This window comes from Microcaecilia unicolor, chromosome 5, assembly GCF_901765095.1.
Source record: "Microcaecilia unicolor chromosome 5, aMicUni1.1, whole genome shotgun sequence".
NCBI classification, from domain to species: Eukaryota; Metazoa; Chordata; class Amphibia; order Gymnophiona; family Siphonopidae; genus Microcaecilia; species Microcaecilia unicolor.
This window is the reverse complement of record NC_044035.1, coordinates 28,171,014-28,187,021: the sequence shown is the minus strand read 5'-3', so window position 1 is coordinate 28,187,021 and position 16,008 is coordinate 28,171,014. Positions and strand designations below refer to the sequence as shown.

Here is a 16,008-nt window from a genome sequence, read left to right as displayed (position 1 = left end):
TTAACACCATTTTCGTCCAGCGGCCCAACCGACTCTTTGGCCGGTTTCCTGCTTTTAATGTATCTAAAAAAATTTTTACTATGTATTTTTGCTTCCAACGCTAATTTCTTCTCAAAGTCCTTTTTTGCCCTCCTTATCTCCGCTTTGCATTTGGCTTGGCATTCCTTATGATCTATCCTGTTACTTTCAGTTGGTTCTCTTCTCCACTTTCTGAAGGATTGTTTTTTGGCTCTAATGATTTCCTTTATCTTACTGTTTAGCCACGCCGGCTGACGTTTAGTCTTTTTTCCCTTTTTTCTAGTACGTGGAATATATTTGTCCTGAACCTCCAGGATGGTGTTTTTAAACAGCATCCACGCCTGATGCAAGTTTTTTTACTCTGCGAGCTGCTCCTTTCAGTCTTTTTTTCACCATTTTTCTCATTTTGTCGTAATCACCTTTTCTATAGTTAAACGCTAGCGTACTTGATTTCCTAGTTTCACTTCCTTCAATGCCAATATCAAAACCGATCATATTATGATCACTGTTATCAAGCGGCCCTCGTATCGTTACCCCCTGCACTAGATCATGAGCACCACTAAGGACTAAGTCTAGTATTTTTCCTTCTCTTGTCGGCTCCTGAACTAGCTGTTCCATGAAGCTGTCCTTGATTTCATCAAGAAATCTTATGTCCCTTGCGTGTACAGATGTTACATTAACCCAGTCTATATGCGGGTAATTGAAATCCCCCATTATTATTGTGTTGCCCAGTTTGTTTGCGTCCCTGATTTCCTTTAACATTTCCGCATCCGTCTGTTCGTCCTGGCCAGGCGGACGGTAGTACACTCCTATCACTATCCTTTTCCCCTTTGCACATGGAATTTCAATCCACAGTGATTCCAAGGAGTGTTTTGTTTCCTGCAGAATTTTCAATCTATTTGATTCAAGGCTCTCGTTAATATACAATGCTACCCCTCCACCAATCCGATTCACCCTATCACTACGATATAATTTGTACCCCGGTATGACAGTGTCCCACTGGTTATCCTCCTTCCACCAGGTCTCAGAGATGCCTATTATATCTAATTTTTCATTTAGTGCAATATATTCCAACTCCCCCATCTTATTTCTTAGGCTCCTGGCATTCGCATATAGACATTTCAAACTATGTTTGTTGTTCCTAAGTACATCATGCTTAGTACTTGACAGTATTAATTGGCAATCTTTTGTCTGACTTTTATTGTTATTTAAAGATACCCGATCTACTACAATCTCTTTTGCAACCTCACTATCAGGATACTCTATCTTCCCTGTTATGGTGATATCTTTGAAAGATACCTTATCCCGAACCATGCTCTTTTGAGCGACTGTCGGCCTTCCCCCCATTTCTAGTTTAAAAGCTGCTCTATCTCCTTCTTAAACGCCGATGCCAGCAGCCTGGTCCCACTCTGGTTAAGATGGAGCCCATCCTTTCGGAATAGGCTCCCCCTTCCCCAGAATGTTGCCCAGTTCCTAACAAATCTAAAGCCCTCCTCCCTGCACCATCGTCTCATCCACGCATTGAGACTCTGGAGCTCTGCCTGTCTCTTGGGCCCTGCGCGTGGCACAGGTAGCATTTCAGAAAATGCTACCCTGGAGGATCTGGATTTCAGCTTTCTACCTAAGAGCCTAAATTTTGCTTCCAGAACCTCTCTCCCACATTTTCCTATGTCATTAGTACCCACATGTACCAAGACAGCCGTCTCCTCCCCAGCACTATATAAAATCCTATCTAGGTGAGCTAACTACTGATAAAAGCGTGATCTCCATGTCTGTGTACACATCGGCTAAGTAGTAGCAGTAGGTCCAAATAAAATGACCAAATCAGGCACTTTTTTGATAAGCATGGAATTTCAAACTATAACCATATAATAATGTCACGGAACATTTATTACATTTGTACCCTGCACTTTCCCACTCATAGCAGGCTCAATGCGGCTTACATATTATATAAAGGTACTTATTTGTACATGGGGCAATGGAGGGTTAAGTGACTTGCCCAGAGTCACAAGGAGCTGCCTGTGCCGGGAATCAAACCCAGTTCCCCAGGACCAAGTCCACCACTCTAACCACTAGGCCACTCCTCCACTGTTGCTACTATTTGAGATTCTATATGGAATGTTGCTATTCCACTAGCAACATTCCATGTAGAAGTCGGCCCTTGCAGATCACCAATGTGGCCGCGCAGGCTTCTACATGGAATGTTGCTAGTGGAATAGCAACATTCCATGTAGAATCTCCAATAGTAGCAACATTCCATGTAGAATCTCCAATAGTATCTATTTTATTTTTGTTACATTTGTACCCCGCGCTTTCCCACTCATGGCAGGCTCAATGCGGCTTACATGGGGCAATGGAGGGTTAAGTGACTTGCCCAGAGTCACAAGGAGCTGCCTGTGCCTGGAGTGGGAATCAAACCCAGTTCCCCAGGGGCGTAGCCAGACAACTCCACCACTCTAACCCAGATTTTGGGTGGGCCTAGGCAGGAATTGGGTGGGCACCAAGTGTTCTACCCCCCCCCCCCCAAAAAAAAAAAAAATTTATCTCAGCTGGTGGGAAAATGCTTCTTTTCACCTTGGAAGCAGGCATGCACTGAAAACTGAGCATGCGCAGGTGCCGGTGTCATGGAGAGTAGCGTTTTCGTTACCATCAGGGGAAAATCTTCAGCTGGCGGAGCTTGGGATTCCCTCCAGTTACCACTAAACATGTGCTACTGTTGGGTGGGCCTGAGCCATAAATGGGTGGGGCCCTGGCCCACCCAAGCCCACCTGTGGCTAAGCCACTGCTCTAACCACTAGGCCACTCCTCCCTATTAGAAAAGAAATGTTGAAATAACTGAGGAGCTGTAAGCAGTAAGCATGCAGCTCAGAAAGCTCTGGGTATATTTTGTTTGTTCACTGTTAAGCATAGAGTCCACGCTCGTAAACGTACGACTTTACTGGGGAAAAGACACAGAAGACATGAAAGGGAAGTTATACTATACCTCCTCCAGCTGTAGTACAAAAGTCACATTGTGCCCTTGTTCTGCTATCAGCTTGCCATCGGAAGTGATGATACGGAGGCCCCGTGGAGCCTTGCCAGGGCACTGCTGACGTTTAGCCGTGTACTGCTCTCGCACGCCATCCGTACAGTTATTGGACACCACCTTCCTGTATCTGTAAGAAAAAGACCTGAATAAAATACGCCTCGCCTGATGAACGATAACATAAGTGCTCTCAGATCAAAAGCCCGGTAAGAGACTGGTCAATATTCAGTCGGTGGTAGTCAGCGTGCTTTTAAATATTGACCATCACCAGCTAAGTTAGACTCGGATATTCAATGTCAGGCCATGCCTGGGCACAGACACTGAATATCTGGGCCTGAATGGACTGCTGCTGGCCACCCATATTTACGCAGGTCCCGACTGGATATCAGCTGGGACCTAAGTGCCTCCATCAATTTCTTTATCCCCCCCAAACATCCCCCAGCAAATCAGATCTCCAAAACACCTCTCCCCATGCCAACTCAGACCCCTGACCACCCCCATCCAGTGTGGGTATCCGGCCAGGAGTGATTCCCACTCACTCTTGCTACTAGTGCTCCGTGTACTAAAATGGCTGCCGTGAGCTCTAGCAATGGACTCAGGTTCTACCACTAGAGGTCAGCCATCCATACATGGAAGCTGAGTTCTATATGGAATGGTATCAGTGCAGGATTTTTGAATGATCGTGCAGAGCCTGATTTTAACCAAGCTTGATTTTTATAATTTGTTGTTTTTAAGTATTTCTTCTTTTCGACTGCAGGCACTGCAGGTCATTCAGAATGCATTTGCACTATTAATTATGGGAGTTTCAAAATCTGAACATACAGCGCCAGTGTTAAAAGAGCTATATTGGCTTCCCTTTACACACAGAGTTTTGTTTAAAGTGCTTGTGTTGGTTCATCAGTGTATATATGGGACATGCCTACATACTTCTGTAATGTTTTGAACATGTATAAACCAGGAATTGCTTTGAGATCTGATGTTTCTCAACAACTTTGCCTGCCTTCTCCAAAACAGGGGCGTAGCTACTATGGGGCCACGGGGGCCTGGACCCCCCTGCCGACAACCCTCTCAACCCCCCCCCCCCCCGCCGCCGCCAACCCGCCCAAAATCTGCCGTCGCCATTGTACGTGCAGGACGTCAGACTCAGAAACCAAACGAAGGAAGAAGACCGGCTGGCAGGGGTGGGGGTCCCCCGCCAGCAAAGGTAGCAGACGGCGATGGCGGGCGGGGTCGAGAGCGTCATCGGTAGGGGGGGTCAAAGTTGTTGGTGGTGGTGCTGGCGGCTGCGGGGGGGGGGGGCTAAAGTGTGCCCCCTCACCTCGGGCTCTGGACCCCCCTCCCACCGAAGTCTGGCTACGCCCCTGCTCCAAAATCATATGGTTATATGGAGACAAAACTGCGAGTCTTGTCAATTGCTGATCCATCATTATGGATGCTTCACTGGGACGTTGAGAACCTGTGAAAATACTCTACATTTAATGTATTTTAAAGACTCACTATTTTGTAAAGCCCTTTTTAAAGAATGAAGTAGATCGTTAAGGGTCTGACTTTTTTTTTTTTTTGGCTGTTAATGTTTTTATGTATGTAACTCTGCTCCCGCTTTGAATAAAAGCGGGTTATAAATAAGATAAATAAAATATATGGAAAGCTGATCTATAACACTAGTACCATGAGCTCTTGTCCAGATACCCCCAATAGACCACCATAGACGTAAGTAGGATCTGAATTTGTGGGGGGTTAAGGGGTTTGAATCGGTCAGGGGTGTTCGTGGGGTCTAAATCAGCTGGGGGGTGTTCAGAGGTCTCAATCAGAGGGGGCATGATCATAGGGAGGTGGGAGATAGGGGAGCACATCCAACAAGGTTGGTTACTACCCAGAAGCTATGCATGTGAGGTCCATATTCAGTGTGGCACCCATATACCTAAGCAACCAAAGTTAGGACTGCTATTTAAGTGGTCCTCCAAGGAACAATTTTTACACCCACATAGCTAAGTGCAGGGCCACCGAGAGGGGGGGGGGGGGGGGCGGGGGGAACAAAATTACCCGGGCCTGGGCCTCCAAGGGGGGCCCAGCGCCAGGGTCTCTCTCTCCTGCTCCTGACGGGACCCGGGTGATCGCGCCCCGACAGGAGCAGGAGAGAGAAAACTCTGGCATTGGGACCTCCTTGGAGGCTGGGGAGGACCCAGAGGAGCAGGTCTTCCTCCAGCACTGCTCTTTACTGTGCCCATTGCTTTCTAAGCGGCTGCTTATCCTCTCAGGCACGCACACTTGGTTTTGAAACCGAGCATTCCCCGAGAGAAAAAACAGCCGTAGGGGCAAGCAATCGGCAGAGTGAAGAGCAGCGCTAGAGGAAGACCTCTTCTGTTGGCAGGGCCTCGGGACCCCCGCCAGCCAAGGTATTTCAAATGCAGTTGCGGCAGCGATCTGGTGGAGGGGGAGGTAGTGGTGATGATCGTGGGGGGGGGGCAGCAGAGGAGAATGACTAGGGGGCGGCAGCGATGACGATCATTGAGGTGGTGGCAGCCCTGCCCCTGGTCTGGTTCAGTCTCTCAGCGGCTCTGGCTAAGCGACCAAAGTTAGGACTGCTATTTAAGTGGTCCTGCATGCCCTGACACTGAACATTTTTGACACCCATATAGCTGTTAGCTCCTCCCTGACTCCTCACAACGTCCCTCTCCGGCCCACTTTAAAAATGGCTGGCAAGAGTCGATATTCAGCAGCACTACCCAGTTAAATACTGGCAGCCAGAGTGTGATTTAAACAGGCAGAAGTCTCTTCTAATTACCCACTAAGCGCACTTGTGCCATTGGCAGCCACGCCAGTTAGCATATAGTAATCTTGCCAAGCAGTAACTCCCAAGTGCTGTTCACGTGCAGGCTCAGCCCATGATCTGCTCAGTTGCTACCTCACAATACAGTTACAGGCAGATGATCAAAAGCCCCGTGCTGTTCCAAACAGCGCTCTAAAATAGCACTGGAACAGCGCAGGGCGCTATTAGACCTATGATCAGAGATAATGCATGCAAATGTAAGCAGCGCAATTATCTCCGATTATGGGGTAGAAGTGCGGGAGAATTGTGCCTGAGCATGCGCTCAGCACAATCCTCCCACACCTGTTTGACAGGTCTGGACTGGAGACCAATGAAAAGAGAAGGATGCCCATCTTTAAATCGGAAGATGGACGTCCTCAACTGTCTGTTGCAGGGACGGCCAAATTTCAAGAGGGTGTCGGAGGTTTAGCGACGGGGCAGTTGAGGACGTCCAAAATTGGATGTTTCTATGAGAAAGACGTCTTTCTTATAGAAACATCTAATTTTGGACGTCCTTGACTGCTCATTGCAGAAACGTCCAATATTTGGATGTCCTCAACTGCCCCGTCACAGAAACATCCAAATTTTGGACGTCCTCAACTGCCCTCGCTGGCAGGTTTGCTGTTGGGGGGGGGGAATGGGGGCCTGCCAGCATGCAAATGCATGCTGGACAGGGCTCACCATTCCTCCCCAATGATCTGCAAACCCTAACGCCAGCTCCGAGCTGGCGTAGGGTTTGTCGCGGCCAGCGACCCAATCTTTGGGGCGCTGGACGCTGATCATTGGGGATGAATGTGTTAAGCACTGATTACCATGCATTTGCATGCTACTTGCGCTAAGAGCCCTCGAGCGCGTTGTTTCACGCGCTCGAGGGCTCTGACCATGGGGCGGTAGCAAACGCCGGAGCTAGTATGGCGCTAACAGCCTCTAGCGCCGGTGTTTGCTTTTGATCATCTGCCTGTTAGTGCGTACTTTTTAGCACTTGCTGCATAGCGTATCGGGTAAATTTCCTCATAAAGGTGGCAAATAAATAAATAAGGAAAGTTCAACAACAAAGTTAACGCAGCATGAATCAAAGTATTTCTTGTCAGGTTAAAAGAGTTACTAATGTAAATGATTGCCTTTGTTCTTTCAGGGAATAATGATTGCTAATTGTGTTAAATTCTGCTACCCTAAAGCAATCCACTCTTAAAACTATCACCGCTAATTTGCACTTAGCCTATGTCAGTATTGTACTATAGTACCCATTAACTCATAATATCACTGTTCTGAGCAAATGGTTTCTTAGGAAACTGGTGAGAGGAAAAAAGTAAATTTTTTAGATGGAAATCAACACACTAAAATATTCATTCTAAATACTGCAGAGTAAAAATGCTTCGCAGGAATATTATCTAACATTGACCAAATATTATCCCAGTGCAATTTCTCCAAGTTGGAGTCTTAATTTTAACTCTGTAGAGCCAAATCCTGATCAACTATAATTTAATAATGTTTTCCTGCTGGGCACATTAGCTCATTATTGTTTTGTTGGGTTTTAGCAAATGGGACCCCCAGGTGTTTAAGTACATTTACATCACAAAATATGTATATTCATCCAACCCACTCCAATGAAACCTCCACACAGAAAATGGGAACCCCCTTCAGGAGGGTAACACTGAAAAGCACAGCTACTAACCTTGGATGGATGCTGAGAAAAATGGGTCGGTGTTGGGGCCCATTTTGTTTAATATATTTGTGAGAGATATTCCTGAAGGGTTGGAAGGAAAGGTGTGGCTTTTTGGGGATGTCATGAAGATAGCCAATAGAGTGGAAGGAATAGAAATGAAGAGAAGGGATCTCCAAACGTTAGAAGAATGGTCGAGAGTCTGGCAGTTACAATTTAATGGACTTAAAACCTCTATGAAAACCTGATCACCTTTAAGCTATGAATTATAAGAAATCTTTCCTTATATGTGTGATAGTGCTCAGTTATGGGTACATATTGTAGAGCTAATGAGTAACTCTTCTTACAGCACCAACGCCCACCATCATAGCACTATACTCCGGATCTTATACTTTATCAACCAAAGTTTATGAACAAAATCCACTTATCTTACAGGGATATGTTGTCTCTATATAGTGCCACAGATAGGCAGAAGCTCAAATCATACCCACTTTTTTTCTTTTCTCCTTTGCTCGTGATCTGCTCCCCGTTTCCCTCAGTGATATTCATCGTGTTCCCTATCTCAGTAATTCAACTCCCGTTCCCAACATGCTCACATGTTTCGCATTACGCATCATCAGGGGAATGAATACATTTTTCGACTGTCCTATGGTGTGGACCGATTAACAGTCCGCCCCAGGTCAGTAAAACGCCGGTACATGCAGAGTACAGTACAGCTGGACATAGAAGTCTCAGATAGGATAAGCATTTAGATATAAAGCTGTAAAGGCAAAAATGTTTATGATCCACTATAAAGTAAAGCATAGATGGTAGGGAGGTAGGGACACATGGAGGGGCATAATCAAAAGGGACGCCCAAGTTTTGCTGAGGACGTCCTCGTATAACGTCCCGACAGAGGGGTGGGGATACCCGTATTATCGAAACAAGATGGACGTCCATCTTTCGTTTCGATAATACGGTCAAGGACGCCCAAATCTTGAAATTTAGGTCATCCTTAGGGATGGTCGTCCCTAGATGTGGTTGTTTCTGATTTTTGGCGATAATGGAAACCAAGGACGCCCATCTCAGAAATGACCAAATCCAAGCCCTTTGGTCGTGGGAGGAGGCAGAATTCGTAGTGCACTGGTACCCCTCACATGCCAGGACACCAACCAGGCACCCTAGGGAGCACTGTAGTGGACTTTAGAAATTGCTCCCAGGTACATAGCTCCCTTACCTTGCATGCTGAGCTCCTCAAACCCCCACCAAAACCCACTCCCCACAACTATACACCACTACTATAGCCCTTATGGGTGAAGGGGGGCAGCTAGTGGGTACACCGGGTTTGTGGTGGGTTTGGAGGGCTCACATTTACTACCACAAACATAACAGGTGGGGGGGGGGGGGCTGGGTCCGCCTGTCTGAAGTACACTGCACCCACTAAAACTGCTCCAGAGACCTGCATACTGCTGTCATGGACCTGAGTATGACATTTGAGGCTGGCACAGAGGCTGGCAAAAATATTTTTGAAGATTTTTTTTGAGGGTGGGAGGGGGTTGGTGACCACTGGGGGAGTAAGGGGAGGTCATCCCCGATTCTCTCCGGTGGTCATCTGATCAGTTCGGGCACCTTTCTGTGGCTTGGGCGTAAGAAAAACAGGACCAGGTAAAGTCATCCAAATGCTCGTCAGGGACGCCCTTTTTTATCCATTATGGGTCAAGGACGCCATATGTTAGGCACGCTCCAGTCCCATCTTCGCTACGCCTCCGACACCCCCCCCCCCTGTGAACTTTGATAGTCCCCGCGACGGAAAGCAGTTGAGGACACTCAAAATCAGCTTTCCATTATACCGATTTGGGCGACCCTGTGAGAAGGACGCCCATCTTACGATTTGTGTCGAAAGATGGGCGTCCTTCTCTTTTGAAAATAAGCCTGATAGTGATATGATGGAGGGCGTTGGTGCTGTAAGAAGAGTTACTCATTAGCTCTACAATATGCACCCAATACTGAGCACTATCACACATAAAGAAAGATCTTATAATTCATAGCTTAAAGGTAATCATGTTTCCATAGAGGTTTTAAGTCCATTAAGAGGGAAACTGGAAGTAGCATTAATTCCCCAGAGTTTATTAATTAGTTAAAATTTAATGCCAAGAAGTACAGAGTGATGCATTTGGGGTGTAGAAACCCAAAAGAGAGATACTGAATAGGAGAAGGTGAAGAAACAATGTGACAAGGTGACGGCCATGGCCAGAAGGATGCTAGGCTGCATAGAGAGGGATATAACCCACAGATGAAAGGAGGTGTTGATGCCCCTCTACAAGTTGTTGGTGAGGCCCCACTTGGAATATTATGTTCAGTTTTGGAGGCCGTATCTTGCTAAAGATGTAAAAAGACTGGAAGCGATGCAAAGAAAAGCTACAAAAATGGTATGGGATTTGTGTTGCAAACCGTACAAGGAGAGACTTGCCGACCTGAACATGTATACCTTGGAGGAAAGGAGAAACAAGGGCGACATGATACAATCGTTCAAATATTTGATAGGTATGAATCCGCAAATGAACCTTTTCCAGAGACGGAAAGGTGGTATAACTAGAGGACATGAATTGAGGTTGAAGGGAGGCAGACTCAGGAGTAATGTCAGGAAGTATTTTTTCACAGAGAGGGTGGTAGATACTTGGAATGCCCTCCTGCGGGAGGTGGTGGAGATGAAAATGGTAATGGAATTCAAACGTGTGGGATAAACACAAAGGAATCCTGTTTAGAAGGAATGGATCTACTGAATCTTAGCGGAGATTAGGTGGCGACACTGGTACTTGGAGAGTAAAACCGGTACAGGGTGGACTTCTACAGTCTGTGCTCTGATCGTGACTGAATAGATATGGAAGGGCTAGAGTGTAAATTTTAAGGTGCTTCGATGTTAGCTTCAGAACCTTTAGTACAGAATCAGTGCTGGGCAGAATTTTACGATCTATGCCCTGAGAAAGGCAGGGACAAATCAAACTCGGGTATACATATAAAGTATTACATGCCATGTAAAATGAGTTTATCTTGTAGGACAGATTGGATGGATGGCATTTTTTGCAGGCACGCTGAAAAATGGATTTGCGAGCACCCAAAACACATGCCTACACTATTACAGGCCATTTTTCAGCGCACTTTAGTAAAAGGACCCCTCACTTCTTTCTCCCTTATATAGACAGGAACCTAGCATGGACTAGGTATAACCCTCAGGCAAGAATGCACACATAAACTAAGAGGCAGAAGCACCAAAGTCTCTGTAAACACCGATCGCTATTTCCACCTCGGTAAAAATTATCGAGGTGGAAATAGCGAGGGATGCTCAAAACAATCGGCATGCAAATGAGCTTCTTACAAAAACAGTGAGCAGCTCGGCAGGGGGGAAGCCAATTGGTCACCTGAGCATGCACAGAACAGCCAATCGCTAAGCGTGGCTGCACTGCATATGCTAGAGAAGTCTTTCATATATGTATACAAGTTGCGTGTATGAAAACAGTGTGTAGCTTTTTTGTTTTTTATCGACGCTAGACCCTCAGCAGAAGTACGGGCAGGGAGGGAAGCAAGGAAAAGCGAGGTGAAGGAGAGAGTGAAAGGCTGCCTGTGTGCATGCTTGGCGAGTGCGTGTGTGTGTGGGGGGGGGGGGGGGGAGGGCAGTAGAAATGCCACAGCTCTGCTCAGCCATCCGGCAGCTGGTAATGGGAAGGAAACAGCAGTACTGGCAGATCCTGACCCCTTGTAAAAATTTCATCGTAAAGGTAGGTGGCCCTTTCTGTGCTTCGCCAGGAAAACATCATTTGGAACGCACATTTGAATCGTAGTTAGTTCATTAGAATAACTTTGCATACAATTTTCCTTAGCTGCTACCGTGACAGGAAAGAGCCCACAGAACCCTTTTGAGCATGTGTCACTGAACTCTGTCATCGCTAAAACTGGCTAGAACCAGTACAAAAAGCACGTTTCTGGCTCGTTACGTTTTGTGCATCTGGGCCTAAGTCAGTAGTGTCTATCTGAGCAGGTGCCCTTCACTGGCAATTAAATACGCAAACACAGCTGCGTATTTTTGAAATGCACTTTTTTGTGATATGTGAGCTTGTAGCCATTTTCGCTTACGGTGGGACAATATGTTCTCTCAATATGTGCTTTGTATGAAAGCACATTATTCATGTTTCGTTATTGGTATTGTATTTTGGACAACAGCTATGTAGACAGATGGATCAACAGAAATTCTAAACAAATGAAGAGTGGAGTTATAGAAGCAGAACATTTATCTTTTTGTGTAGTGTTAAACATTCCCAGCCATACTGTCAATGGGCTGCATACATATTTCTGTGTTATAATACCGCAGCTAGATTCATTTTTGGAAAGTCAAAATACGAAAGTGCAAAACCCCTAAGAGAGAAGCTTCATTGGCTCCCAGTTAAGGAACGTTCTGTGTTCAAAGTTTGCACACTGGTTCATAAAATCATTCATGGAAATGCTCCGGCATATATGTCAGACCTTATTGATCTACCTCCCAGGAACGCTAAAAAATCAGCACGTACATTCTTAGGACTCCACTTCCCTAGTTGTAAAGGTTTAAAATACAAACTAGTTCGCGCGTCCTGCTTTTCTTACATTGGCACGCAGCTTACCACTTGACGTAAAAAATATTCATGACCTTATCAACTTTCGAAAATCACTAAAGACCTACCTTTTTAACAAGACTTTCCATAATAATCAATAATAGGAACTCCATCACATCATTACTGAGAATCTGTCTGGTTTTTGATTTATCGAATTGTTTAATCAGTCCGTTTCTGATTTATTGAATTGATTATATCCATTATGTTACACTTGTTCTTTATATAACCAATTGTTTTATCTACTCTTGATTGGCGATTGTCAGGATGTATTATTGTAAGCCACATTGAGTCTGCAAATAGGTGGGAAAATGTGGGATACAAATGCAACAAAGAAATAAATAAAAATAACATATTTTTTTCCTATACTATTAGAATTTTGGGAGTTTTTCATGACTCTAGATTCACATTACAAATGCAAATTAACACCTTAACTCTAAAGGCCTTTTAGTTGTGTGAAACCTTCGTCGTGTTCAACAATATTTGAACAGTACAATCCCTTGTCTTGTCTTTTAGACTATTGTAATATCATTAATCGGGGTTGCTCCAAACATGTATTCAAAAAGCTTCTAACTATACATAATACTGCTTTACATTTCATCTATTCCTTACATAAATATGACAGTTGATCATCTTACTACATATAAATTCACTGGCTACCAGTATATGTCAGATTCTTTTTTAAAGTGCAAAGACAGTGGGAGAACGACCAAGGATACCAAAGACAGGAAGATGTTCCTTAATAAAAGAGTTTATTTGGAGGATGAAGACTCGACACAACGTCGTGTTTTGGCCGTTAGGCCTGCATCAGGAGTCTATAAAAATATACATGTAAATATAATATAATATAAAAATGAATAAAAGAATAATGAACATGTATAATATACACATTTATATATCACATTTATCACCATCTTTCATCATGTTACCCTCCATTTTTCAATGTTTGACATTCCACAAACAGATTGATATACTACTTTGAAGACTGTCTTCAACATTGACCAGCAACACTTTGCACAAGAGGTTAGTGTTTGCTCTAAACGTCTTTTTTGTTTTAATTCAGTCACGCTACATCCACTAGTCTGGTCTTCCATACTAATCAATACCTCATTAAAATTGCCATTTACATTTATTTAGGCTTCTCCTCTACATCTCTACAGTGTTTAGCCATAGTTAATTCAGTTGCAATCAGGCCCTTAATCATCCCTCACTTCAAATTTATTAAATCAGTATTTGTTTGTGTGCTCTGTTTTGTCATGGTAGTTCATCCACTACCATAGTGTACTTCAAACAACCCCTTTTTTTTATCAGGTTGACACGTTTATCTAATGCTTTGCTTTTTAGCTAAAAGTACCTACAACGATTATGACCATCCAAACATTACTAATATGCACACTCTTTTTATAAAGTTCATATATGTATATGTTTTTCATATATATTGTCCTCCAAATTTGATTCGTTTTTAATATTTAGCCTATCTAATATAATAAAACGCACCGTGAACGTTCTAATGAGGACAACGTTCTGAAGCCATCTGACGTCACTCCCTGGCTGTAGGGTTCGTGGCGTTCGTGGTGTGAAGCCACCCAGCCGTCTCTGCCCCGCCCTCGCGTCTAAACAAACAAATCCGGAAGCGAAGCGTCAGGGAAGGAGGCGGCGCTCCCGACGTCTAGCCTTCCCTTCGCTGTGTTCCGCCTTCAAAAAAAGGCGGAACACAGCGAAGGGAAAGCTAGACGTCGGGAGCGCTGCCTCCTTCCCTGACGCTTCGCTGCCGGAAATGCCACGGAGGTAAAGTTAAAAAGAATAAAAAAAACAAAAAAGGGATGCATGGATGCGAAGGGGGGGGGGGCATGGATGCGAAGGGGGGGAGAAGAGGGCGGGCCAGGCTGGGACATGGGAGAGAGAGGAGCATGGATGCGAGGGGGGGCCATGGAAGGGAGAGCGGGGACTTGCTGGAAAAGGATGAATGGAGGCAGCAGGGGACAGAGGAGCATGGATTGGGAGGGCAGGGCTCAGGGAAAGAGGGAAATTGCTGAAAAGGGATGAATGGAGGGGGCAAGGGACAGAGGAGCATGGATGGGCATGGATTGGGAGGGCAGGACTCAGGGAGAGAGGGAAATTGCTGGATAGGGATGAATAGAGGGGACAGATGGGCATGGATGGATATGGATTGCAGGGCAGGCCTCAGGCAGAGAGGGCAATTGCTGGATAGGGATGAATGGAGGGGCCAGGTGACAGAGGAGCATGGATGGGCATGGATTGGAAGGGCAGGACTCAGGGAGAGGGGACTTGCTGGATAGGGATGAATGGAGGGGACAGATGGGCATGGATGGATATGGATTGCAGGGCAGGCCTCAGGCAGAGAGGGGAAATGCTGGATAGGGATGAATGGAGGGGGCAGTGCCCATGGAGAGAGGGGAATTGCTGGAAATGGATGAATGGAGGGGGCAGGGGACAGAGGAGCATGGATGGGCATGGATTGGGAGGGCAGGACTCAGGGAGAGAGGGAAATTGCTGGATAGGGATGAATAGAGGGGACAGATGGGCATGGATGGATATGGATTGCAGGGCAGGCCTCAGGCAGAGAGGGCAATTGCTGGATAGGGATGAATGGAGGGGCCAGGTGACAGAGGAGCATGGATGGGCATGGATTGGAAGGGCAGGACTCAGGGAGAGGGGACTTGCTGGATAGGGATGAATGGAGGGCACAGATGGGCATGGATGGATATGGATTGCAGGGCAGGCCTCAGGCAGAGAGGGGAAATGCTGGATAGGGATGAATGGAGGGGGCAGTGCCCATGGAGAGAGGGGAATTGCTGGAAATGGATGAATGGAGGGGGCAGGGGACAGAGGAGCATGGATGGGCATGGATTGGGAGGGCAGGACTCAGGGAGAGAGGGAAATTGCTGGATAGGGATGAATAGAGGGGACAGATGGGCATGGATGGATATGGATTGCAGGGCAGGCCTCAGGCAGAGAGGGGAAATGCAGGATAGGGATGAATGGAGGGGGCAGGTGACAGAGAAACATGGATGGCCATGGATTGGGAGGGTAGGGCTCAGGGAGAGACTCACTCTCTCTCTCACACACTCACACTTTCACTCTGACTCTCAAACAGTCACTCTCACATACACTCTCCCAAACATACACACTCCGAGGAAAACCTTGCTAGCGCCCGTTTCATTTGTGTCAGAAACGGGCCTTTTTTACTAGTGTTTTATATTATTGATTATAGTTTATTTAGTATTATTATTATTTTTTGTACCTCTATTTTCTCCATATCTTATTATATTACTTTCATATTAAAATGTGTATATTATATATGTTCATTATTCTTTTATTCATTTTTATATTATATTATATTTACATGTATATTTTTATAGACTCCTGATGCAGGCCTAACGGCCGAAACACGACGACGTGTCGAGTCTTCTTCCTCCAAATAAACACTTTTATTAAGGAACATCTTCCTGTCTTTGGTATCCTTTGTCGTTCTCCCACTGTCTTTGCACTGTTATATTTACCGTGGGGCATTTTGAGTTCTCCGCCTGCCAGCGGATTTCTTTTTAGATTCTTTTTTAAATTCTTATGTCTAACTTTTAAGGCGATTTTTGGTACCTCACCTCTGTACCTACTTATCCATTATTCTTTTCAAATATCTACCAAATCAACTTGGAATTTTAAGTTTTTGCCTATCCCTCTTTGAAAACCAAAAGAGTTAAAATTGTTCGTACTATTTCATTTCAAGCAGCAAGACTTAAATAAGGAGCTCTTGGGACGTTTGTTAACTGCAGTTGATTATATGTAATTCAGAAGCAACCTTAAAAAATGAACGTCCTGAATGCTAGAGAATGATATCCTAAAGAGTGATAGT

The 16,008-nt window shown here is 45.3% G+C and overlaps 1 protein-coding gene across 1 annotated transcript in view; it reads right to left on the bottom strand.

Annotated features, from left to right (window-relative positions):
• Positions 1-16,008, bottom strand: part of SORCS1 (sortilin related VPS10 domain containing receptor 1) — a 588,550-nt gene that overhangs the window by 121,135 nt on the left and 451,407 nt on the right. Inside the window, exon 18 of the mRNA XM_030204718.1 lies at positions 3,002-3,173. Coding sequence (XP_030060578.1) covers positions 3,002-3,173 — 172 coding nt within the window. The remainder of the gene's footprint in view (positions 1-3,001; positions 3,174-16,008) is intronic.